We start from the raw sequence: 27,938 nt of genomic DNA on the forward strand, positions 1-27,938 counted from the left end.
CTTTTTCTATAAAAATCAAAATCATGCAATGTCACAGCTTGTCAAGAAAGATATAAATGATGAACATGTATATATATATATAGGGAAATCATTGTTGCATTCATAACAAGTCCTGATTGTTTTATAAAATTTCTACAGTAACACTTGTATGCAGGGATTGAAGTTTAAATTTTGGCACATTCATACATGTACATGTACATGTATGACATGTCACAGGAGCCCACATCTTAAATTTTGTCCGAACTGTATATTTAGTTCTATACAAGAAAAGCAGACATTTTAGTAGCCCTGTACCATATGTTTGTCTGTATTACATTGTATTATATCATTATAAAACAACCAATTTTGGAGAAAATGTGTACATGTACATGTTGTACACACATGATTTGAAAGGCAATGGCCAAAAATATTTACTCCAAAAATTGGTTGTTTTAAATGATATATTATACAGACAAAAAATATAGTTCTTCAGACCATGGAAGTATTATATTGACAATATAATACTTCCATGTTCAGACTTAAACAAATTGCAAAGTACTATCAAGACAAAAAGCAAACTTAATCAGATTTTTTTTAAATACATGTTAAACATACATGTACTGTAGCTTCCCCCTTGAATATCTGAATAAGTTTATTTAACTTCAATGCCCTGAGTATTAATATTTTTAGTAAACAGACTCAGGGCAAACATGAAACATGTTATGAGGGCAAACAGACATGTAACAAAATGAAAATTAAAATTATTCACTCTAACCCCCCCCCCCCCCACCCCATTTGTCCCACACAACTCTTAAAAAAATGCCTTTTATACACTGCAAATTAAGGGCTTGGGTTCTGATGTGTTTTAAATTATCAAACTGCCTGCTTAATTATCTTTAAACTTGAGATGATTACCTGATCCTATTGGAAGCACAACTCCTCTGGTTCTCAAAAGGTGATGGCTTATCTGAGGCGTGACTGCCCGGTCAGATTCAGGCTTGGATTTACCCTTGTGGTCAGGATGACCACAAAATATGCTGCTCCTCCTCCACTTCATACCGAGAGAATACCTGTGATTCGGACACACCGAATATTCTTCCATCACAGAAAATATCCCAGCCCGAAAGCAAATTAAATGTCCCTCATTCAAATTTGTAAATTTTCCCAGTTTGTTACAAATCAGGTGATTTCTTATGTCCTTCATTCCTCATTCAATACATTCCTTAATCAATATTACAGTGTTTTCAGTGGGATAGAAGATTGATGTATCACATTTTATATTACTGAAGCATGAGAAACTGCATCTCATCTCAACGTCTGCTGCCATAGTTGTTGATATGGAATGTAAACAATAGACTTTTTATGGTTTTCAAGTAAGAGAGCTCCATAATTTTACGGGAAAAGGGAGATAATTTCAGGCAAACTTACAAATTTTTAAATCTATTTTTTTACACTTATATTTAAAAAACCCAAACTTTTTTTACATGATAAATATAGAGGAGTTATAAAACTTCAATTTGGTGTATAATTATACTGGGTTCTTAGTTGTTCATACAAATAAGCATCATTGAATAGTGTGCAATTTACAAAGGAATGATAGGAACAACTAGTGATTTAATATCATTATTTTTATTTGTATCACTATTTTTTTGTGAATTTTTTTTGTATATTCTTATCTTAAATACTGTAGTGAAGATATTTATACACAAAAAACTGAGATTTGGAAAATTGGATGAATCACTTTTTTTAAGATCTGCCTGGTTCTTACAAATAGCTGTACTTTTATTGTAGTACAAGGAATCAGCTTACATAATTAAGCTAAAACGAGGAGTCAGTGAAACTCATTTTTTAACTAATGATTAACATAAGTAAAAAAAAATATCTTTTCACGATACTTTCAATTTTCGCGCAAAAAAAAATAGCATAATCATTTCAGTACTCTTAAAATTGAGAATGGAAATGGGGAATGTGCCAAAGAGACAACAACCCGACCATAGAGCAGACAACAGCAGAAGGTCACCAACAGGTCTTCAATGCAACGAGAAATTTCCGCACCCGGAGGCGTCTTTTAGCTGCCCCCTAAACAAATATATAAATATCCCTTACCACTATCAAATAGCTTATCATTAACTTTTGTAATAAAGCCTCTGAAAACTATGGAATTTATTATTTTCGGAGTGTTATTTCGAATAAATAACATGGCTGTAATGGTCCTTTCAATTCGGTTGACAGTTACAATTTTTTTTTTATTCTTCTAAGAAATCTAATTATGAATGCCTTTTCTGTGATTCTCATATTGAAGTCTTCTATAATGAAAATGGTAATTATGCTTGCTATTCTGAAAGTGTGATGAGATAATTAAAGCCGACAACCTTGTACATTTGGTAATATAGATTATCCATAGATTGAAGGTATTCCTAAAGGTACTATTTAACCTCATTTCTAGCAGACTTTTCCTGTATTGTATTAAATCACAGTGTATAGCCTAACTCAGGAAAGAGTCTGAACTCTATTTTACTGTATGCTTATATACTGACGGACTTGGAAAACGTCAAAATCGCAACTTATCGCCACTTTAATTGCTGTTAGTTCACGTTTAAATCCTTCTCACAGCTTTTTAAAAAGTATGGATATATGTCAGACCTGAAGTAATTGGCATATTAGATTATTGACGTACAAATTTGTGGACGCGATATTTGAAACTTTTGCCGGATTTTTCTTGGCAAAATACTTCTTTGCATCCTTATCTAAACTCAAAATGAGTAAGAAAAATGCTGAGTTTTTGTTTTGCTAAGACTGATCTATTAAAATATGAACCAGGCTTTAAGAATGTTGGAGCTTGGAATAACTCATTGTAATTTGGTTAGTCAATTTTACATCAGAAATCTCCCTATAAGTTCTTACAGGAACGGTATGTATAAACGGTATTTGTAAATGACTACTCATGACCATGTCAACCTGTAGTGATCACGCAATGTCAACACATTTTCATTTCGCAGAGCCTTTTTCGAAACCAAGTCGTCGGTTGTCTTGGCAGACAGTTTCACGCCAAAAATAGTTCTCGTACATTGAAAGTACAAAGAATCTATTACAGATTACAATTTTTGGTTAAATCGTGTTATTGCCAAATCTTATCGTTATGGGTGAAACAAGGTCATTTTCAGAAAGAACAAAACTGAACTCAAATAGTTATCAAAGGTACCAGGCTTATGATTTTTATGCTATACGCTCTTTTCGTCTACATAAGACTCATCAGTGACGCTCAGATATAAATAGTTAAAAGCCAAACAAGTATAAAGTTGAAGAGCATCGAGGACCCAACATTCCAAAAAGTTGTGCCAAATACCGTTCAAGCAATCTATGCCTGGTGTTAGATTTCGGATAATTCATACTTTTGCAAACATCAAATTTATAAAAATGACCACATAATATCTATTCATTCCAACACCGTAGTGCTGACTACTGGGCTGGTGATACCCTCGGAGACTTCCACCAGCAGTGGCATCGACCCAGTAATGTAAATAGTTAGGAAATGTACCAGGATTATAATTTGATTCGCCAGACGCTCGTTCCGTCTACACAAGACTCATCAGTGACGCTAAGATCGAAATAGTTAAAAACAAAACAAGTAACAAAACATTTCCAATATATTTAAATATTGGAGTTAGATGCATAAATCCATCCGACCACATATCTTTTTAATTTGTCCAGTATGTATCGTCTTTAGACCTTTCTATAGTTGTACAGACCCTTCAAGTAATGTGGGACAAGATATATTCACAACTTTTGTTCTAATCATGTACATTCAACTATTGCCACTTTATGTTTGGCGATTGACAATCAATTAGTCGAGACATTAATGACGGACATCGCAAGGGTCATGATTTTGCAGGATGCGTCGATAGATTTTAATAGGTTACTAAAAATGTAAGTTACCTGCACTTTTTTTTGACAATGATATGTTTTCAAAAGAAAAGAATGTTCCATCCCCCGGACCCCTCTCCTTGATCCTGCACGAATATAAATCTTGGCATTACACAAGGTCATGTTTTTCTCTGACTGTTAATGAAGTCATTTGATGCTGGATGTGTACTGATTGATATTTAAGTCTTAGATACATATATAATTTTTATTCTCTGTAATTGACTTTGACCTAGCTGTCAGTAACTGCGAGTACTCTCATATCTTTACTTATGGTGTCTTTTTTGTAATGGGAATGTATCGATACGCTGCCATTTCCAAAAGAACATTTTTAAAATTCACACTGTTTTTCTTACAATTGGTGAAATTCGATTTGTTCAATGCGTGATTTATATCACAAAATTACTTTTCTTACTGACAAATCATTCCCTACAGTTGATCATGGCCTCAATATATTAGTATAATAGTACCAGAAATGATTGACTGCTTCACTTTAAATCATCTTCATTACTACTGGAAAATACAAATTTTAGTTAAACGTTCAAATAATGATACTTTGTACAATGTCTTGTACTTCTTTTGATTAGTAAAAGTGTTTAGTTTCTAAACATCGTTTATTTATTCTAAACATCATTGTCTTTAGCTGTTTCATCGTCATCCGAATGCCCATTTCTGGATACTTCGAGTTTTGAGGAAATTTCATCTTTTCCTCCTGGTTCTGTGTCTGCAGTAGGTAAAAGTTCTGCTTCGTAATCCATAAAACCTTTATCTACTTTCTTCAATAATTCCTCTCTCTAAAAGTTGTAAAATGTTTGGTTGAATAGGTGTCAAATAGGATTTCAACATAATAGTTTTTGTTTTAAATATCAAGTCGAAAGAATAATTATAGACAGTACAAATTGCGAAATTTAATAGACAGTTCATTTGAATGAAGTTTCATTGGAAAAAAGAATTATACCTTGATAAGGTAGGTGTTTAGTTATATTCTGATGTTGAAACTGTATGGTAACATATGATTTAAATCATCATATAATGTTTATGTAGAATAAGGTTGGATATTACTCAAAATGAAAAGTCGGTTGCGTTTTCTAATTTAAAAGTCTGAAAAAAATCAAAACAGATAGATTTATACGTGTTTCTCGTTTCTCGTTTTTTTATATAGATTATACCGTTGGTTTTCCCGTTTGAATGGTTTTACTTTAGTAATTTTTGAGCCCTTTATAGCTTGTTGTTCAATGTGAGACAAGGCTCCGTGTTGAAGGCCGTACATAGACCCAACTTTAAAAAAATCAATATGTATTTAATATGTTCAACGGTAAAGATGCCTTATAATTACCTTTTCAAATGGCACACCCAAGTATAATTTGGTCCTGAGCTTTTTTGGAAGGAATGGAAAGAACTGGTCAAAGAACGACAACACATAAATAACATCAATGTCTTTCGATTTTGGTAAGCCTAAAATCGAAATAAAAAACCACCATCAGCATACAAAGATGTAGGTTTCATTACTGTTTTTTTTAATTTTCACACCCTATTTTGTAAGACCCTTTTTATAACCATGTTATGTCTTGCTTTAACTCATCCTGTTTGATTACCACTTTTCTATTAAAAAAACTCAAAATACGAAAATACAATCCCATTAGATAACTGCTCTTGAATCATTTTCAGATTTAAACATTGTAGTTTTTTTTTGTGCAAAATCGTGATATAATAAATTGACCTGTAAAACATCCAGTCATGAACGCATCTGTGTCAGCGACAATTCCATATACTTCGATAATCGTCACATATTTTATTTAAAACGATATCGGTCTATTGTAACGCCACTGATTGCATTGTTTGTCCCTTTTTTTTTTAAAAGAAAATTGCACTAATATATGATTTCGATTGTGTACCAATGCAGTAAACTATTGGAGGTAGCAAAACTTCTATGTCTGTTTCGTTAACTTACACACGCTTGCAACATCACCGTGAACAGTAGCATAGGATTTTTTGTCTTTCATAAATAATCTAAAATCAGATATTGTGACATATGTATATCATTATTGACTCCCACTCTTGGTGTACTGAAAATACTTCGTTTTTATTTAAGAATTGAATGCTTCTTTTTGTAAATTTATTGGGGTGTAAAAGTGTTGACTGTAGTACATTTTGTATGAAGCGCGGAAGCGCTTCATTCTATAAATGTACGCACGTTCAACGCTTTTACAACCCTATAAAGTTACAAAAAGAAACATTCAATACTTATAATTACATTGTATAGCTAGGATCATGAAAACACGATTTTTATCCAGTTTTATTTAATTCACCTGTGCACTTTATTGTGGGACCTCGTGTCATCATGCATGATAAATGTTATTGTCTCATGCAATTGTTTACGGAATAACATGTGATGTGCCGTTAGCGAATCAGAATAACGTATTATAATGAAACATACATCTAATGTAATTATAAAGCATTAAAAAAATGACCAATTTTTCGATTTTGTGTCGTTTTCTCTTTCCACAACGAATGGTAAATTAACTTATATGTATGACTGAAGTCAAATGTAATGTTGACTGTGACATTGAGATTAATAATGTGGTTTTTTTGTCGAAAAATTTTGTTTCTTGATTTTTTTGGGTCTCTGGTGTTGACCACAAGATTCTATATTTTATCTTTTTTACAGAATATGTATTCACAAAGGAAACAACATCACACTATTTAACTTTAAATCTTCACCGTTTTAACGACCTGAAATCTGTTCGGCGATGAAGAATAACCGCACACTTTATAACGTGAATAGTTTGATGGTAAACTTTGTCAAGGTTATAGAATCAAAGAGCTTGAAAGCTTTGAGGAGAAATGACGCCACTGTCTCTAATATTGGGATATTTTTTACGCAAGTCTTGATTTTACATACCGTAATTAGTTTAACAATGCAACATGTCTCGTAAGCATATAATTGATATTCGTATATATGTGCATGTGTGTGTGAAGTGAAGATGACAACTGGCTGTTTTTTTGACAAATGAATAGGTCAAGACTAACCAAATTGTACAGATAAATACCGTAGACAGGCTTGTATATTTCTCACTGGTACATAGTCCGAACCCCCTCCTCCCACAAAATTTTAGGGAAATAATCTTTTTGTTACTGTTATCAAAGGTCTAATGAAACTCAGGTAATTTCAAAGACACCTGGTCAAATCGGGATCCGGTATAGTAAAATCGGCACCTGGTTAAATCGACACCTGATATAGTCAATACGTCGCCCATGTTAAATATATATTTTTAACTGTATTTTTAGCAAAAAGAGTTAAAATAAGAAAGGGGTTGCCAGAATTTTATTCAGTATTTAAGCAAAAAGAGTTAAATACCTGAGGAAGGGATTGTCCATAAATATTAACTTTCACATTTTTGGGGGTTCATGTGCCTTTTGTATACATTTATTTTTCTCAACTAAATGTGTATTTATGAGGTATATATATATTTAGGAGTTAAAGTTATTGGATATTTTTTTATGCATTTTTTAATCAGTTAATCATTTTGCAGGATTGTTGGTTTAATGCTGTTTAAACTTTCCTGAAAAAAAAACACCTTAAATTGCTAATTATTTGGCATGAAAGTTTGATTTATTGAAAGGGACTCATAGTTTTCCATTTTATTTTTCCAACCGCTTGGGTAAGGGCTTCGTTGTTTACCTTTATACACAACAACATATTAACTATGTACTTGGTAAAAGTTATAAATGAATTGAACATAAGATATTATAACAAATATTATTGGATGCTGAATTGACTTCAAATAGTTGTCGATTTGACTAGATGCCGATTTAACCAGGTGCCGAGTTGACCTGTACATTTAAAATCCTCTGCGATCGTTTGCGGTATTTTCTTGAGAAACCCTGTTTTCGATCATCAAACAGAAGTTAAAACTGCTTGAAAATGATTCTAGAACGCTTCATGATTGTTAAAATAAGTTTAATTCACTTAAGAAATAAGTTTGAAACTTGCGATGTTTCAACAGGAAGTTTAAAAAGCACGTGTAAAAGAAGAAATTAACCGGTGAGAGTCGAAATCCGTACAAGACAGATATCACTATAATACGACTTTGAAAATAAAACAGTTCCTTCATACTGTAAAATAGTCTTTAATATACCTATCAAATTAATGTTTGAAAGGTCTTAAGCTTATACAAACCATTTAAGTCGGTATGAAACACCAAAACGGAATGAACAATAACCGATTACGTTTTGTAGTTTACAAATTCTAAATGCATTGAAAAGACACGAGAATTTTTGTAATGAAAGGTTTAGTTTTATATTTATCGCTTTTTATTTGATATTAAATAGAAATAACTTATTAATATGGATGAGTTAAAATTATTAGTTTAAAAAATGATGAGAGCGCCTCTACAATATCATTACCAAAGATGGCGGAAAGTAAACAAACCACCTCGCCGCGAATATTGAACTTGTTCTCTTATTTCTTGCTTATTGTACTCTATAGTCCGCACCCCCACTGGAAGGTCAAATTTTGGAGAATAAAACCGCAAACTATACGAGCCTTTCTATGGATAGGTCAAAAAAAAATTTGTAAATAAAATAAAGTATGTAAACTGGTTCCAATCCGACTATAACACTTTGTTCGAGTGTAGAGGAATACAAGCAGATACCAGTTAGTTTGTAAAATAGTAAATATGAAACCAAGTGCGATAGGTGGAGGCAATAATCGACCTTCTGTTGTTCTGGTCAATGGTATTGGAACAATGCCGCTGACGCGTCATTTTCCAAAAACGATGACAAGTCTGGGTAATCATCAATGATTTTACATTTTTACTTTGATTGATCTTCCCTTAAGAGATGATTAAAAAAAATAAGAAAGCATTTGTGCCACTTAAACACTTTCGTGTTCGTTTTCCCTGTCCGATACAATATGTAGGTGACAACTTTATTTCAGTATTGAAAATAAAATTCCTGCAAACGTAATTCGTCTATTCTCAACTTAACATTATTTGATTGTTTTCCATATCAATAACACTAAAACAAATTGAACAAAAACATCAGAAAAAATAAATTGGTCGTTCGTTATAAATAATAAAATATTAAGTTCTAACCTTCTATACAACTTGTAATAATGCCAATGATCAACATATAAAGTATTCCTAGTACACCGACCCATTGGTAAGACAATGCATAAAACTTGTCCAGTCCTTCACTGAAAAACAATCATCATGGTGTGACAGAGAAAACAATCTGATCGAGGATACATCTGAATTCTTTAAACTGTAATCAAGTCAATAGTATACATGTATATAGAAATGTCATAAAATCTTTCTATAAATTGCAGCTTGAAAATTGGATATTTTTTTTAAAATCTAGAATACAATTTGCTAGTTATAATAACTCTGTCTTCGAAACTGATAATACTTAGGGGTTTCCACAAAAAAAAAAGCTTTTGGTCTGTTTCAAGCAAGTGATTGTATCGTATGAAAATAGGGGGGATTAGTGATTCTATCTGACAATTATTTGTCGAAACTTCTTTGTTGAAATATTTGATTGTTTTATGTGATATATATTATAACACGATATTGACTACTGTACCCATATTTTTTTTACATTTTTTCTTATTATATCTGTTTAATTTATTCACGCATATTGTCAATATTAAGAAATTTTATGCCACTCTTATACAAGTTAAATGATTGAAGCTATCAGTTCAGATTTATTCCTCCTTTTTCTACGCAATGAAATTTCTGTACCAAGTCGTAATATGACAGTTGTTTTTTATTTGTTTGATGTGTATGAGCTTTAGATTTTACCATTTGATAACATACTTTTCGTTTTGTATATACTTGGAGTTCGGTATTTTTGGTATTTTACAATTATGATATTACTTGATTTATTTCACTTGACTGGGCGGGGCTAACTGGTTCGCTTATCTAAGACAAGTCCATCTATAGACAGGTGTGTCGGGATAAACTCATCAATGAAGCTTCCATTTATTCGTCCCATATCAATTATTATCATACACAAAGTTCGTTTTATATCCGTTTGGTGACAATGATAGGTGATTAGAAATCAATTATAATTATAACGGTCATCATCCTTATCACACACATCTTCAAATACTGTCCTTATGCAAATTAATACGTAAGCTCCACCCGATCAGTTGAATTAACATTGGTAATACGTTAGAAAATGCACAGAAACAGATCATAGCTACAGAGACCGTATGAATCAACAAACTTGGTTCATTTTCAAATAGTTATCTTGATTCCATCAAACCATGGCTATGCAAATATTTTTCGTGATGCATTCGAACAGTTTCTTTCACTTTGTGAAGATTGTAGCATAAAATGAAGAGTTTAAGGAAAGGGATAGTCCTTAAACCCATTTTATCCAAATAGTTCAACAGCTTCGGTTATATCAAAGTTGAACCCAACGTAGTCAGAGCTTTATTTAAGGAAGTACATTGTAAACTCCAGCTCTTGCCTTGTTTTTATGTACCAAAGGTATTTACACATTAACATTTAGGCATTAAGGCTAACGTCTGGACATATTATCAAATGATTTAAGATTTAATCCTAGGATTTAGGAATAATGTCCAATATCAGTTAGACAATAGGTTTACTGGATAGACATTGGCTTATTCCCTAGGATTTAAGCTTAATGCCCAATTTCAGCTATTGGGCTAACACATATATTATTAAGGACATCTATATCCCATTTATATATTTCCCAGATTTTAAACAAACAATTTGTATCATTTATTCGATGTAACCCACAAAGTGACATAGAAAAATCATATTACAAGACACAGTTTTGAAAGCCACCTTAACTGTAGATGAAAACAGTTTAGACCCATTAACATATACTATTCTATCCATTGTTTTATTCCTTCCATGAAATATATTTGGCATTCCGACCCATACCAACGACATGGATGTGCTTACCTTTGTATAACCAAAGACCCCATACCCACACCAAAGTGATAAAGTACTGATATTCTTGATTATATAAAACTTGCAAATGAGTTTCATGTAAAAGCGTACTGTTGGTGATCCATGATTGCTTCTGTCGTCTGATAAGTTGTATACTCAGTGGTTATTGTGTAATTGGTAAAGTGTGACATATTTTGGAATACATTACACTGGTCAGTCGGAGGCATGGTAGCCCATGGTGTTCTTTGTAGAGTTTTGGAAAAGTTCTTCCCAGCTGATAACCAAAACGACGATATAACAGAAGCTATAGTGCCAATCAGAGCACCCTATAACGAGAATTAAAAACATATGATTAAAAGACAAGACCTGTACATTGACCTTAACCCGCTCAAGTGCTGAATAGCCAGTCAAGGTCATTCAAAACTACCACCGTGACCCAAAACACTTCAGCTCACCTTCTTTTTTAGACCTACACACTGACATAAAACCGCCCAAGTGCTGTATAGCCAGTCAATACAGGTTAGATCTTTTTTGGTAACAGATAAATACTAATTGAATTTAAAGAGAACTTTAAAACTAAGCAAATTCAGACGAGGGAAAATCCAACACACAGTTTATGATCTAGCAGCGTAGATAATCAAATTCATTCCAGAGAGATCAGTCAAATGGAAAAAAAAATAATAGAATAATTTGAAACAATAATGAAACTATCCATTAGTTTATTCATACAGTACCACTTAAATTGTAAAATAAAAAAAAAAAATTTATTTCTTGCGATTGAAAACGCAAAAAAATGAATAGTTGGATGCGTATGGTAACGTCAAGCAGACAGCATTCAAGTAACAAAACAAGACACCTTGATGTCAGCACGTTACAGTCTTCAACTATTGACATGTGTCATTATATAATATAACACAAAAATATAAAAAAACAAAACAAATATACTTACAAATACAATACGGTAATGAAGAATGCTTGCATTAACTTAAAGTAAGCTCTAAGTTAACAAATTTTACAGCACCAGATGTACATTTCTACAATTATTGCTTTTTTTAGTATTTGGATCAGGCAAATTTTGTTAAAATTAAAAATCTTATAATAACGATAAATGGGATTTAACCGGAAAAGACCAAACATTAACCCAAACATGCACAGGAAATCTGAGATATCTATGACTGAGATGCATTGCTTTATTTGAAGTGATATCTTAAGTTTTATCGCAGAATATTTCACTAAATGTACGCCGTTACCGAATTACTAAAATAATGAGCGGATAGTACACCCTGTGAATAATTGTGAACCAACAGAGGTATCGACACAGTGTTAAACATGATATAAATGACTGCACCAGATCAGAGGTATCGACACAGTGTTAGACATGATATAAATGACTGCACCAGATCAGAGGTATCGACACAGTGTTAAACATGATATAAATGACTGCACCAGATCAGAGGTATCGACACAGTGTTAGACATGATATAAATGACTGCACCAGATCAGAGGTATCGACACAGTGTTAAACATGATATAAATGACTGCACCAGATCAGAGGTATCGACACAGTGTTAAACATGAAATAAATGACTGCACCAGATCAGAGGTATCGACACAGTGTTAGACATGATATAAATGACTGCACCAGATCAGAGGTATCGACACAGTGTTAGACATGATATAAATGACTGCACCAGATCAGAGGTATCGACACAGTGTTAAACATGATATAAATGACTGCACCAGATCAGAGGTATCGACACAGTGTTAAACATGATATAAATGACTGCACCAGATCAGAGGTATCGACACAGTGTTAGACATGATATAAATGACTGCACCAGATCAGAGGTATCGACACAGTGTTAGACATGATATAAATGACTGCACCAGATCAGAGGTATCGACACAGTGTTAAACATGAAATAAATGACTGCACCAGATCAGAGGTATCGACACAGTGTTAGACATGATATAAATGACTGCACCAGATCAGAGGTATCGACACAGTGTTAGACATGATATAAATGACTGCACCAGATCAGAGGTATCGACACAGTGTTAGACATGATATAAATGACTGCACCAGATCAGAGGTATCGACACAGTGTTAGACATGATATAAATGACTGCACCAGATCAGAGGTATCGACACAGTGTTAGACATGATATAAATGACTGCACCAGATCAGAGGTATCGACACAGTGTTAAACATGATATAAATGACTGCACCAGATCAGAGGTATCGACACAGTGTTAAACATGATATAAATGACTGCACCAGATCAGAGGTATCGACACAGTGTTAGACATGATATAAATGACTGCACCAGATCAGAGGTATCGACACAGTGTTAGACATGATATAAATGACTGCACCAGATCAGAGGTATCGACACAGTGTTAGACATGATATAAATGACTGCACCAGATCAGAGGTATCGACACAGTGTTAAACATGATATAAATGACTGCACCAGATCAGAGGTATCGACACAGTGTTAAACATGATATAAATGACTGCACCAGATCAGAGGTATCGACACAGTGTTAGACATGATATAAATGACTGCACCAGATCAGAGGTATCGACACAGTGTTAAACATGATATAAATGACTGCACCAGATCAGAGGTATCGACACAGTGTTAGACATGATATAAATGACTGCACCAGATCAGAGGTATCGACACAGTGTTAGACATGATATAAATGACTGCACCAGATCAGAGGTATCGACACAGTGTTAGACATGATATAAATGACTGCACCAGATCAGAGGTATCGACACAGTGTTAGACATGATATAAATGACTGCACCAGATCAGAGGTATCGACACAGTGTTAAACATGATATAAATGACTGCACCAGATCAGAGGTATCGACACAGTGTTAAACATGAAATAAATGACTGCACCAGATCAGAGGTATCGACACAGTGTTAGACATGATATAAATGACTGCACCAGATCAGAGGTATCGACACAGTGTTAGACATGATATAAATGACTGCACCAGATCAGAGGTATCGACACAGTGTTAGACATGATATAAATGACTGCACCAGATCAGAGGTATCGACACAGTGTTAAACATGATATAAATGACTGCACCAGATCAGAGGTATCGACACAGTGTTAAACATGATATAAATGACTGCACCAGATCAGAGGTATCGACACAGTGTTAGACATGATATAAATGACTGCACCAGATCAGAGGTATCGACACAGTGTTAAACATGATATAAATGACTGCACCAGATCAGAGGTATCGACACAGTGTTAAACATGATATAAATGACTGCACCAGATCAGAGGTATCGACACAGTGTTAAACATGATATAAATGACTGCACCAGATCAGAGGTATCGACACAGTGTTAAACATGATATAAATGACTGCACCAGATCAGAGGTATCGACACAGTGTTAAACATGATATAAATGACTGCACCAGATCAGAGGTATCGACACAGTGTTAAACATGATATAAATGACTGCACCAGATCAGAGGTATCGACACAGTGTTAGACATGATATAAATGACTGCACCAGATCAGAGGTATCGACACAGTGTTAAACATGATATAAATGACTGCACCAGATCAGAGGTATCGACACAGTGTTAGACATGATATAAATGACTGCACCAGATCAGAGGTATCGACACAGTGTTAGACATGATATAAATGACTGCACCAGATCAGAGGTATCGACACAGTGTTAAACATGATATAAATGACTGCACCAGATCAGAGGTATCGACACAGTGTTAAACATGATATAAATGACTGCACCAGATCAGAGGTATCGACACAGTGTTAAACATGATATAAATGACTGCACCAGATCAGAGGTATCGACACAGTGTTAGACATGATATAAATGACTGCACCAGATCAGAGGTATCGACACAGTGTTAAACATGATATAAATGACTGCACCAGATCAGAGGTATCGACACAGTGTTAAACATGATATAAATGACTGCACCAGATCAGAGGTATCGACACAGTGTTAAACATGATATAAATGACTGCACCAGATCAGAGGTATCGACACAGTGTTAGACATGATATAAATGACTGCACCAGATCAGAGGTATCGACACAGTGTTAGACATGATATAAATGACTGCACCAGATCAGAGGTATCGACACAGTGTTAAACATGATATAAATGACTGCACCAGATCAGAGGTATCGACACAGTGTTAAACATGATATAAATGACTGCACCAGATCAGAGGTATCGACACAGTGTTAAACATGATATAAATGACTGCACCAGATCAGAGGTATCGACACAGTGTTAAACATGATATAAATGACTGCACCAGATCAGAGGTATCGACACAGTGTTAAACATGATATAAATGACTGCACCAGATCAGAGGTATCGACACAGTGTTAAACATGATATAAATGACTGCACCAGATCAGAGGTATCGACACAGTGTTAGACATGATATAAATGACTGCACCAGATCAGAGGTATCGACACAGTGTTAGACATGATATAAATGACTGCACCAGATCAGAGGTATCGACACAGTGTTAAACATGATATAAATGACTGCACCAGATCAGAGGTATCGACACAGTGTTAAACATGATATAAATGACTGCACCAGATCAGAGGTATCGACACAGTGTTAAACATGATATAAATGACTGCACCAGATCAGAGGTATCGACACAGTGTTAAACATGATATAAATGACTGCACCAGATCAGAGGTATCGACACAGTGTTAGACATGATATAAATGACTGCACCAGATCAGAGGTATCGACACAGTGTTAAACATGATATAAATGACTGCACCAGATCAGAGGTATCGACACAGTGTTAGACATGATATAAATGACTGCACCAGATCAGAGGTATCGACACAGTGTTAGACATGATATAAATGACTGCACCAGATCAGAGGTATCGACACAGTGTTAAACATGATATAAATGACTGCACCAGATCAGAGGTATCGACACAGTGTTAAACATGATATAAATGACTGCACCAGATCAGAGGTATCGACACAGTGTTAAACATGAAATAAATGACTGCACCAGATCAGAGGTATCGACACAGTGTTAAACATGATATAAATGACTGCACCAGATCAGAGGTATCGACACAGTGTTAAACATGATATAAATGACTGCACCAGATCAGAGGTATCGACACAGTGTTAAACATGATATAAATGACTGCACCAGATCAGAGGTATCGACACAGTGTTAGACATGATATAAATGACTGCACCAGATCAGAGGTATCGACACAGTGTTAGACATGATATAAATGACTGCACCAGATCAGAGGTATCGACACAGTGTTAGACATGATATAAATGACTGCACCAGATCAGAGGTATCGACACAGTGTTAAACATGATATAAATGACTGCACCAGATCAGAGGTATCGACACAGTGTTAAACATGATATAAATGACTGCACCAGATCAGAGGTATCGACACAGTGTTAAACATGATATAAATGACTGCACCAGATCAGAGGTATCGACACAGTGTTAGACATGATATAAATGACTGCACCAGATCAGAGGTATCGACACAGTGTTAAACATGATATAAATGACTGCACCAGATCAGAGGTATCGACACAGTGTTAGACATGATATAAATGACTGCACCAGATCAGAGGTATCGACACAGTGTTAAACATGATATAAATGACTGCACCAGATCAGAGGTATCGACACAGTGTTAGACATGATATAAATGACTGCACCAGATCAGAGGTATCGACACAGTGTTAGACATGATATAAATGACTGCACCAGATCAGAGGTATCGACACAGTGTTAAACATGATATAAATGACTGCACCAGATCAGAGGTATCGACACAGTGTTAAACATGATATAAATGACTGCACCAGATCAGAGGTATCGACACAGTGTTAGACATGATATAAATGACTGCACCAGATCAGAGGTATCGACACAGTGTTAGACATGATATAAATGACTGCACCAGATCAGAGGTATCGACACAGTGTTAAACATGATATAAATGACTGCACCAGATCAGAGGTATCGACACAGTGTTAGACATGATATAAATGACTGCACCAGATCAGAGGTATCGACACAGTGTTAGACATGATATAAATGACTGCACCAGATCAGAGGTATCGACACAGTGTTAAACATGATATAAATGACTGCACCAGATCAGAGGTATCGACACAGTGTTAGACATGATATAAATGACTGCACCAGATCAGAGGTATCGACACAGTGTTAAACATGATATAAATGACTGCACCAGATCAGAGGTATCGACACAGTGTTAAACATGATATAAATGACTGCACCAGATCAGAGGTATCGACACAGTGTTAGACATGATATAAATGACTGCACCAGATCAGAGGTATCGACACAGTGTTGATGTGAGCCAAAATTTGTTCCTGTGAAAAAAGTTCCAGTGGAACTAATGTCACAGGAAATATGTTCTGGGAGAACTTTTTTCACAGACAATTTCTATATAATTTGTTCCATCTCTATGCAATAAGTTCCACACTTTACCTGGTGAAATAAGTTCTGGGTTGGTGAAATTTGTTCCTTATCTAGTGAAATAAGTTCCATGTTCGTGAGATTTGTTCCTCACCTGGTGAAATAAGTTCCTTGTCTATGAAATATGTTCCCCTGGTTAAACAAGTTTTCTTTTATACTGAGCACTTGTCATCAGTGAGTTTAAAGTCATTATAAAAAACATGTACTTAATTGATAAGCCATCATAAGGTAATATAGAAAAAGTTTAAACATCCAATTTGGATCATGTAAGTGGAGTAAAGCAAAAGTTAATAACATACTCAATTAATAATACTAAAAATGACACTTATGAACCAGGAAAGAGTAGAATAAGAAATAATAATAAAAGTCATTCAGGAAAAAAAATATTATAATAGTTAAAGATGAACATTTGTACGTTTTCAAAAAGGACAAAGTGACTGATCAATTATATTTAAAGACATAGAGAAACAAAAAACACACTCTCTTAAAAATGTGCAATGACCATAGCTAAGTACATGTATGATTAGAACACCCATGACAGATCAACAGGAAACAAGGAGGTGGAATACCACTTAAAAGATAAAAATAGATACAAATTATGAAACATTATCATCGCTTTTATTTCTTATTTTCATCCTAAAGTCATGCCTTCAGTTGCAAATGTACCCCATGCAAGCACAGTACGTATTTCCTGTGAAATAGGTTCCAGCAGAACATTTTCATTGACTTCTATAAAAAACCTTCTTTCAAAACTAATATCACACAAACCTATTTCACTTTTTTTTTTATTTTAATATTGGAACAAAACTTATACATTGTCATGGTGCTGTAATTTTTGTTCCGGAACTTATTTCACACTTGGTTAAAAAATTAGTTCTGGAACAAATTTTATAGTGCTGGAACATATTTTCTGTGACATAAGTTCCGGTGGAACATATTTCCTATGAAATTTGTTCCCGTGGAACAAATGTCACGCCGGAACAAATTTTTTGTTACATTAGACATGATATAAATGACTGCACCAGATCAGAGGTATCGACACAGTGTTAGACATGATATAAATGACTGCACCAGATCAGAGGTATCGACACAGTGTTAAACATGATATAAATGACTGCACCAGATCAGAGGTATCGACACAGTGTTAGACATGATATAAATGACTGCACCAGATCAGAGGTATCGACACAGTGTTAAACATGATATAAATGACTGCACCAGATCAGAGGTATCGACACAGTGTTAAACATGATATAAATGACTGCACCAGATCAGAGGTATCGACACAGTGTTAAACATGATATAAATGACTGCACCAGATCAGAGGTATCGACACAGTGTTAAACATGATATAAATGACTGCACCAGATCAGAGGTATCGACACAGTGTTAAACATGATATAAATGACTGCACCAGATCAGAGGTATCGACACAGTGTTAGACATGATATAAATGACTGCACCAGATCAGAGGTATCGACACAGTGTTAAACATGATATAAATGACTGCACCAGATCAGAGGTATCGACACAGTGTTAAACATGATATAAATGACTGCACCAGATCAGAGGTATCGACACAGAGTTAAACATGATATAAATGACTGCACCAGATCAGAGGTATCGACACAGTGTTAGACATGATATAAATGACTGCACCAGATCAGAGGTATCGACACAGTGTTAAACATGATATAAATGACTGCACCAGATCAGAGGTATCGACACAGTGTTAAACATGATATAAATGACTGCACCAGATCAGAGGTATCGACACAGTGTTAGACATGATATAAATGACTGCACCAGATCAGAGGTATCGACACAGTGTTAAACATGATATAAATGACTGCACCAGATCAGAGGTATCGACACAGTGTTAAACATGATATAAATGACTGCACCAGATCAGAGGTATCGACACAGAGTTAAACATGATATAAATGACTGCACCAGATCAGAGGTATCGACACAGTGTTAGACATGATATAAATGACTGCACCAGATCAGAGGTATCGACACAGTGTTAAACATGATATAAATGACTGCACCAGATCAGAGGTATCGACACAGTGTTAAACATGATATAAATGACTGCACCAGATCAGAGGTATCGACACAGTGTTAGACATGATATAAATGACTGCACCAGATCAGAGGTATCGACACAGTGTTAAACATGATATAAATGACTGCACCAGATCAGAGGTATCGACACAGAGTTAAACATGATATAAATGACTGCACCAGATCAGAGGTATCGACACAGTGTTAGACATGATATAAATGACTGCACCAGATCAGAGGTATCGACACAGTGTTAAACATGATATAAATGACTGCACCAGATCAGAGGTATCGACACAGTGTTAAACATGATATAAATGACTGCACCAGATCAGAGGTATCGACACAGTGTTAGACATGATATAAATGACTGCACCAGATCAGAGGTATCGACACAGTGTTAGACATGATATAAATGACTGCACCAGATCAGAGGTATCGACACAGTGTTAGACATGATATAAATGACTGCACCAGATCAGAGGTATCGACACAGTGTTAGACATGATATAAATGACTGCACCAGATCAGAGGTATCGACACAGTGTTAGACATGATATAAATGACTGCACCAGATCAGAGGTATCGACACAGTGTTAAACATGATATAAATGACTGCACCAGATCAGAGGTATCGACACAGTGTTAAACATGAAATAAATGACTGCACCAGATCAGAGGTATCGACACAGTGTTAAACATGATATAAATGACTGCACCAGATCAGAGGTATCGACACAGTGTTAAACATGATATAAATGACTGCACCAGATCAGAGGTATCGACACAGTGTTAAACATGATATAAATGACTGCACCAGATCAGAGGTATCGACACAGTGTTAAACATGATATAAATGACTGCACCAGATCAGAGGTATCGACACAGTGTTAAACATGATATAAATGACTGCACCAGATCAGAGGTATCGACACAGTGTTAGACATGATATAAATGACTGCACCAGATCAGAGGTATCGACACAGTGTTAGACATGATATAAATGACTGCACCAGATCAGAGGTATCGACACAGTGTTAAACATGATATAAATGACTGCACCAGATCAGAGGTATCGACACAGTGTTAGACATGATATAAATGACTGCACCAGATCAGAGGTATCGACACAGTGTTAGACATGATATAAATGACTGCACCAGATCAGAGGTATCGACACAGTGTTAAACATGATATAAATGACTGCACCAGATCAGAGGTATCGACACAGTGTTAGACATGATATAAATGACTGCACCAGATCAGAGGTATCGACACAGTGTTAAACATGATATAAATGACTGCACCAGATCAGAGGTATCGACACAGTGTTAAACATGATATAAATGACTGCACCAGATCAGAGGTATCGACACAGTGTTAGACATGATATAAATGACTGCACCAGATCAGAGGTATCGACACAGTGTTAGACATGATATAAATGACTGCACCAGATCAGAGGTATCGACACAGTGTTAAACATGATATAAATGACTGCACCAGATCAGAGGTATCGACACAGTGTTAGACATGATATAAATGACTGCACCAGATCAGAGGTATCGACACAGTGTTAGACATGATATAAATGACTGCACCAGATCAGAGGTATCGACACAGTGTTAAACATGATATAAATGACTGCACCAGATCAGAGGTATCGACACAGTGTTAAACATGATATAAATGACTGCACCAGATCAGAGGTATCGACACAGTGTTAGACATGATATAAATGACTGCACCAGATCAGAGGTATCGACACAGTGTTAGACATGATATAAATGACTGCACCAGATCAGAGGTATCGACACAGTGTTAGACATGATATAAATGACTGCACCAGATGAGCATTTCTGAAATTTGTGTCTTTAAAGCTGCTGATTTTGATAAAATTATTTTACGAATTTACAATAGATATAGAAATTTGTATCTCATATTGTCGTCTTCTGATGCGAATTTGGGGTCGTATAACGGGCGACACAAATAGAGCACGATATTTTTACCTCGTCTACTTATTTTGTATTTCATGCGATTCGGAGTTGACTAGCTTATTGCTGTGTGTGTTAATCAGAAGTCGATTTCACAAAAAAAAACTTAAGACTAAGTTTGGTCGTAAGTATACTTGATTGATCATGACTTATGATCAATCTTAGTCGTAAGTTTTTTTTGTGAAATTGACGCCTGGTCATTTTTTAACTGTGACAAAACATGCTTTCATATTCATTGTCCATTAAAAAAATCAAATAAAAAATATAGTCCATTTGAATAATGTATGACAGTTACATTTGTTCTGTACATGTTTACCTTTTTTGTTGCCCATGGAAAGAATACCGTATATAGAAACAATCCACACGATGGACCTCCAAACGCTGGTAGAATGCTTGTAGTAATCTTTAAAGAGAAAGTAAATAAGTGTAAATACGGTATATAACAATTGCCGAAGGTGATGTCAATAAAAAAGAATTAACACCCATAATAGGCATTAGTCCATTTGCGCTTTCACAGTGGCCTGAAATATCATATAGATAATTGACTAAATCTCTCCGTTACCGACATTGAAATGAAATTTTTGAAATTTTGTGTAGTCCTTTTTCGTCTCTAGCATTTTACAAGATACAGGTTCGAGTACCCACGAACACGTACATGTATTCGAAAAATCAGACTCATATGATAGTTTTAAGATTTAATAAACTGACACCAGTTTTTTTGATGAGTCAAACTTTTAAGGTTATGAAATTAACAATATCTATCTAACCTACTTGGGACATCGGTCCAGGGATTTCTGCTATCATAAATGAAACGGCTACTGAAAGAAATCCATAAAACGGCACTGAAAAAATAAAAATAAATTCTTCAATTTCAAACAAAGGTTTGTGTATTTATCAAAGTGGAAACGAAAACAATTATCTGTGTGTAACATTAACTTTTATGTAATGCAGTTTCATTGTATGTCTGATAGCGTATTTGACAGTTATTGGTTTAAAGTTTTATTACTCACCCGAAAGTTTTGCTATGGCTGTAAGCTTTTTATCCGAGAAATTGTGATATGGTTTAATGTAATCTTCTACTGTCATGGCAGATAAACTACTCAATCCAGACGACATAGTACTTATAAATAAAAATACAAAAAAAGGATATTAACATTTAGGAAAGTCAACAGCAAAAGCAACTGATTTGTCCATAAAACAACTTACAAGATGGTACGACAGAAAACACATAAACGTCATCTTCTGAGTCAGTCTAAAGCGCGATTGGTTAAGATACAGACTCTATAATCATGCTTTGCTTCAAGGTTTTGAAAATGCTCCGTTTTATTTTCATGATGAAAGACCTGTTGGGATCCTTTTGTTTCTATAGATAAGTACTCCCCTTCAAAAATATGAAGGCTGTAATTTGATTGGCTGATTACTAAAAACAGAAGTAAAATAAAGATCCGTGTAAGCATAGCTTAGACACAGGATAGAAATACGAATCTTGTGTCTAGCTATGAAGAACTACCAGAATCAAATATAATGTAGAAATGTAAGAATAATTTCTATGGTATTACTAGCTGAATCAGATCTTGGATAGAAGTGTTCAAAATTACAGTTAAGATCACTTCTAACCTCTCATCAAACCTGCCAGGAGAACTGTTCTAGGACAGTATGTAGAACTGTCATTCTGACACCTTTTAGACAGTAGATATAACCTAGTACTTAGATTTGGTCAGTTCTACCTAGAACTTATCCTCACAGTTCTTTGACTAGAACAGTTCTACGATTATCCATAGATCAGTTTTAAGAACTCTTTATCTTTAATATAATTAAGGCAAAAGAATAAAACATATATTAAAAAATTCTCATCACAGCATTGTTTTGACGTCATCTTTCCCGTTTGAATGGTTTTACACTAGTAATTTTGGGGCACTTAATCTTAGGAAGAAAGATAAGAAGTTAGCAATATCCTTTAACTCTACTTTCCGCTATATAGATGACGTTCTTTCACTAAACAATTCAAAATTTGGTGACTATGTGGAGCGCATCTATCCCATCGAATTGGAGATACAGATACAGTTAAGTCGGCTTCATATCTTGACTTAAATCTAGAAATTGACAATGAGGGTCGGTTGAAGACAAAACTTTACGACAAAAGAGATGATTTCAGCTTTCCAATTGTGAACTTTCCATTTCTAAGTAGCAACATTCCAGCAGCACCTGCATACGGGGTATATATCTCCCAATTGATACGATATTCCCGTGCTTGCATTTCCTATCATGATTTTCTTGATAGAGGGTTACTGCTCACAAGGAAGCTATTAAACCAAGAGTTCCAAATGGTGAAGTTGAAATCATCCCTTCCTAAATGTTACGGACGCCATCACGAGTTGGTTGACCGTTATGGAATAACCGTTTCACAAATGATATCGGATATGTTCCTTACGTCGTAACTACAATCCCCTTCCCTTTCATGAATTTGACCTACCGAATTAGACTATTTACCGGATTTGTAATCACATAAGCAACACGACGGGTACCGCATGTGGAGCAGCATCTGCTTACCCTTCTGGAGCACCTGAGATCACGCCTAGTTTTTGGTGGGGTTCGTGTTGTTTATTCTTTAGTTTTCTATGTTGTGTCATGTGTACTATTGTTTTTCTGTTTGTCTTTTTCATTTTTAGCCATGGCGTTGTCAGTTTGTTTTAGATTTACGAGTTTGACTGTCCCTTTGGTATCTTTCGTCCCTCTTTTATAGCTTGTTGTTCGGTGTGAGCCAAGGTTCCGTGTTGAAGGCCGTACTTTAACCTATAATGGGTTACTTTGTAAATTGTTATTTAAATGGAGAGTTGTCTCATTGGCACTCACACCACATCTTCCTATATCTGTTCTACAATCCTGACAGGTTTGGTTAGTTCTAAGGCTAGAACAGGTATACAGTTCTGCCGACAGTTTTTCGGTTATGCCTGATTTGGTAAGTTCTGCTGACAGCTCTACGACTAGAAAAGATTTGGACAGTTCTAACTAGAACAGTTTAAGACAGTTCTACCCTAGAACTGATCTTGACAGTTCTACCTTAGAACTGATACTGACAGTTCTACCTAGAGCTGATTTGGTCAGTTCTACCTAGAACTGATTTGGTCAGTTCTATCTAGAATTGATTGTGACAGTTTTACTTAGAACAGTTTTAGGGTAGAACAGTTGTAGGTAGAACTGTTTTAGGACAGTCCAGAATAATTTTATGATACATTATTCTAACAGTTCTAATGAGAGGTTAGCATGAACCCAAGTGTAGTCTAAGGAAACTATCATAATCTGTTCTGGTAAGAATCCAAAATTGTCCTTGATAAGAACTTTCGAACACTGTTCTATTAGAACAATTGTCAAAATCTATTTTATTTTAGAACTATCTTAAACGGTTCTACAACGGTTAAAACAACTCCAGTCAGAAACTGTTCTTAAGATAACAAGAGAACTGTTCTATATGCTTGTCTGAAACCATTCTCGTGAAAGTCTCTGGCCGATAAAAAAAGTATAGACTGATCTAAACTGATATGATGAGTTGACTCACTTAACTGACGGTGTTTTGTGTAAGTATTTCATTTTATTTAAACAGAAAACGTTGAACAATCTATTTTCAATGTAATGGAATTTGATGCGACTGTCATACAAGTGAGAGGTTTAGCTAGCTATAAAACCAGGTTCAATCCACCATTTTCTACATTAGAAAATGCCTGTATTAAGTCAGGAATATTACAGTTGTTATCCATTCGTTTGATGTGTTTAGACTTTTGATTTAGCCTTTTGATTTTGGATTTTCCTTATTGAATTTTCCTCGGAGTTCAGTATTTTTGCGTTTTTACTTTTCATGTGGATGAACGAGGTTAGTTTATCCAATGGCACAGCAACAACATAACAAAATCAGCAACAGACATCTAGATGTCAATAAATAAACTCATCATAGATACTAGAATTAAATTTTGTATTAACGAAAGACGCGAGGTTTCGTCTACAAAAGACTCATCAGTGAGACTCGAATCCAAAAAAGTTAAAAAAGCCAAATAAAGTACGAAGCTGAAGAGCATTGAGAACCAAAATTCCTTAACGTTTTGCCAAATATAGCTAAGGTAATCTATTCCTGAGGAAGAAAAGCCTTAGTATTTTAAAAATTCAAAATTTTGGTAAACAGTTAATGGTGTTGCGTTATACAATATCTACTCCTGTAATTTGATAATGACTTTGTTTGGCACAGTTTTTTAAGAATAAAACCATGACACCATATTATACCCGAATGTACCTTACATTTAATAATTATACCAGCGCATTTAAATATTATGAAATATGAAGAACACACATTAAACTATGACCATTAATAAGGATGATAATGCATATAAACCTCAGAGATGCACTGAAAAGGGATGCCATAAACAAACCCGACATTCCAGGGAGATTCCGGAAGATGTCAAGAACCATGTACGGTATTATCTGAAAGAATACAAAATCATATCAATATAAGTATTAAAGTGTTAGAAAGCATAACTTCTTTCTTTCACATTGACCTAATATACACTCAATTTTAGGTTTACCTTAGATAGTTTTATTTGATCATTCATATTGCTTTTTTATGTTCTCCAAAGATTCATATTTTGTAATTTCCCAGATTAGCTTATTTCAGAAAAACTCTCATTTGCACGAACAAACGATAGCAGAGGACTTTTTGTTCCCAACAATATCTTTATTCAGTGACTTAGGTAACTTATTCTGTACCCTGCCGATTTTTAGTTCCGTAATTATGTTTAAAACTCAGGTTGAAATTTCCTTGGAGAAAATTCACCTCAGACGATTTTTTTTTTTTTTTTTTTTTTTTGGCTGCGATATTTTGTTCAATGCTTTCAGCTGTTTATACTGTTTAACAGATTGAAATAAAAGAAATCAACCGCATTGATTGTCAATTGCTTCAGTTAATCTTGATGACCATTGTTATTTGTTCACATTGTTGTGTTTTAGTAAAAATATATTTTGAACAATATCTGGCCGAATTTTTGCTTCAACTCTCCAGAAACATGTTTCCGCGTGTCATTTCCTTTCTAAACGGGAAAGAAATTCGTCTGATCTGAACATTTTTTGACATTCTTCTTCCCTCTTGGGGCAATTCAAACAGATATTATATCAATTGCTGAGAATATTTTTTGCTTTATATGCATCATGTCTATGGCCTAGAAATAGAAGTCGACAATAATTCAAACGTCAGTACAGACTGTGTTACTGTTTATTTCAAATTTTAACTCACTCGGCTGTATTGGGAAAAATAATCTAAGCCCTTTAAAAGATTATTGGTAAACCAATGGTCAGGTCATGACATATATCATTGCATTTGAGTAAAGTGCGTGCATTTTGTATATAAGAGAGGGACGAAAGATACCAGAAGGACAGTCAAACTCATAAATCGAAAAAAAAACACAAAAAAACTGACAACGCCATGGCAAAAAATTCAAAAGATAAACAGACAAACAATAGTACACATGACACAACATATAACTCTAAAGAATCATGTATATAAAAATGGAATGGAAATAACATGCTGTTATTAAAAGGGCTTTAACATGAACACAAAACAGACCTTCAAGTATCTCATACTCTAAGTTCTTCTACAACTAGTCAATACAACCATACTCTAATCACGTAATACATGTTTTGTTGTTGCATACCTGATTTGGATTTTGGATTCGTTTTGATGTCAATGGGTCACATCTTATGCTTGTGTAATATGCATACGCCACAGCTCCTTCTAACGTTGCAAGTGAAAGTGTAAAGAAGAATGCTGGTGCCGTTAAAAACATAACTCTGGAAAAATGAAGTAAATAGATGCTATCTATCTTTTGAATTTATGCAATTACTTATATCAATAATGGTATAAAAATTCAATTAATTTTAGAAAATTATTAGTTCTTATTTATTTATTTTTTTAATACACAGTTTTGATTTAAAAGCAAACCAACTTGGTTTGAAAATACAAATAATAACGGCTTACAAACACAATTCCATTTCAATTCTTGTCATGATTAGATAATACACAAAATAACAGCATTACATTTATTGTACGTGTCTATGAATAAAACATTCAAAAACATGTGATAATATAAACGTCACAAACAATACGTCACTTTTTGTAATCAATGCATATGACGCGTAGTTTATATTTCGTTAGTTGTGTCCTGGTATGCTGACATGAGAGGTGTCCGTTTTTAATATTTGATTTATATGTTTCTTTATAAATCAAATCAAGTTTTATACACTTCTGTGGTACGCGTTATTGTGGTTTTTCTTTACTGCATTCGTGTCACGGAGTGTTTTCATTTTAGTAATGGTTTAACATCGCCGTATAAGCTGGAGGTTTGACTTGCCATAAAACCGGGTTCAACTCACTTTTTTTTCTTAACTTACTTGTACCTTGTCAGGAATATATCAGTAGCTATATACAGTCTATTTCTATCTATGGTTGTTGGTTTTTTGTTGTTGTA

At 34.6% G+C, this 27,938-nt stretch overlaps 1 protein-coding gene across 1 annotated transcript in view; it reads right to left on the reverse strand.

Annotated features, from left to right (window-relative positions):
• Positions 1 to 4,144: 4,144 nt before the first annotated feature.
• LOC134712529 (sodium-dependent multivitamin transporter-like) overlaps positions 4,145 to 27,938 on the reverse strand; it is a 31,983-nt gene continuing 8,189 nt past the window's right edge. The window contains exons 8-16 of the mRNA XM_063574167.1: positions 27,126 to 27,261; positions 25,814 to 25,902; positions 22,443 to 22,552; positions 22,204 to 22,274; positions 21,749 to 21,835; positions 10,935 to 11,149; positions 8,997 to 9,097; positions 5,237 to 5,355; positions 4,145 to 4,694 (exon numbers count right to left, since the gene is read on the reverse strand). Coding sequence (XP_063430237.1) covers positions 4,524 to 4,694; positions 5,237 to 5,355; positions 8,997 to 9,097; positions 10,935 to 11,149; positions 21,749 to 21,835; positions 22,204 to 22,274; positions 22,443 to 22,552; positions 25,814 to 25,902; positions 27,126 to 27,261 — 1,099 coding nt within the window. The 3' untranslated portion in view covers positions 4,145 to 4,523. The remainder of the gene's footprint in view (positions 4,695 to 5,236; positions 5,356 to 8,996; positions 9,098 to 10,934; positions 11,150 to 21,748; positions 21,836 to 22,203; positions 22,275 to 22,442; positions 22,553 to 25,813; positions 25,903 to 27,125; positions 27,262 to 27,938) is intronic.

This window comes from Mytilus trossulus, chromosome 3 (assembly GCF_036588685.1).
Source record: "Mytilus trossulus isolate FHL-02 chromosome 3, PNRI_Mtr1.1.1.hap1, whole genome shotgun sequence".
In the NCBI taxonomy this organism is placed as follows: Eukaryota; Metazoa; Mollusca; class Bivalvia; order Mytilida; family Mytilidae; genus Mytilus; species Mytilus trossulus.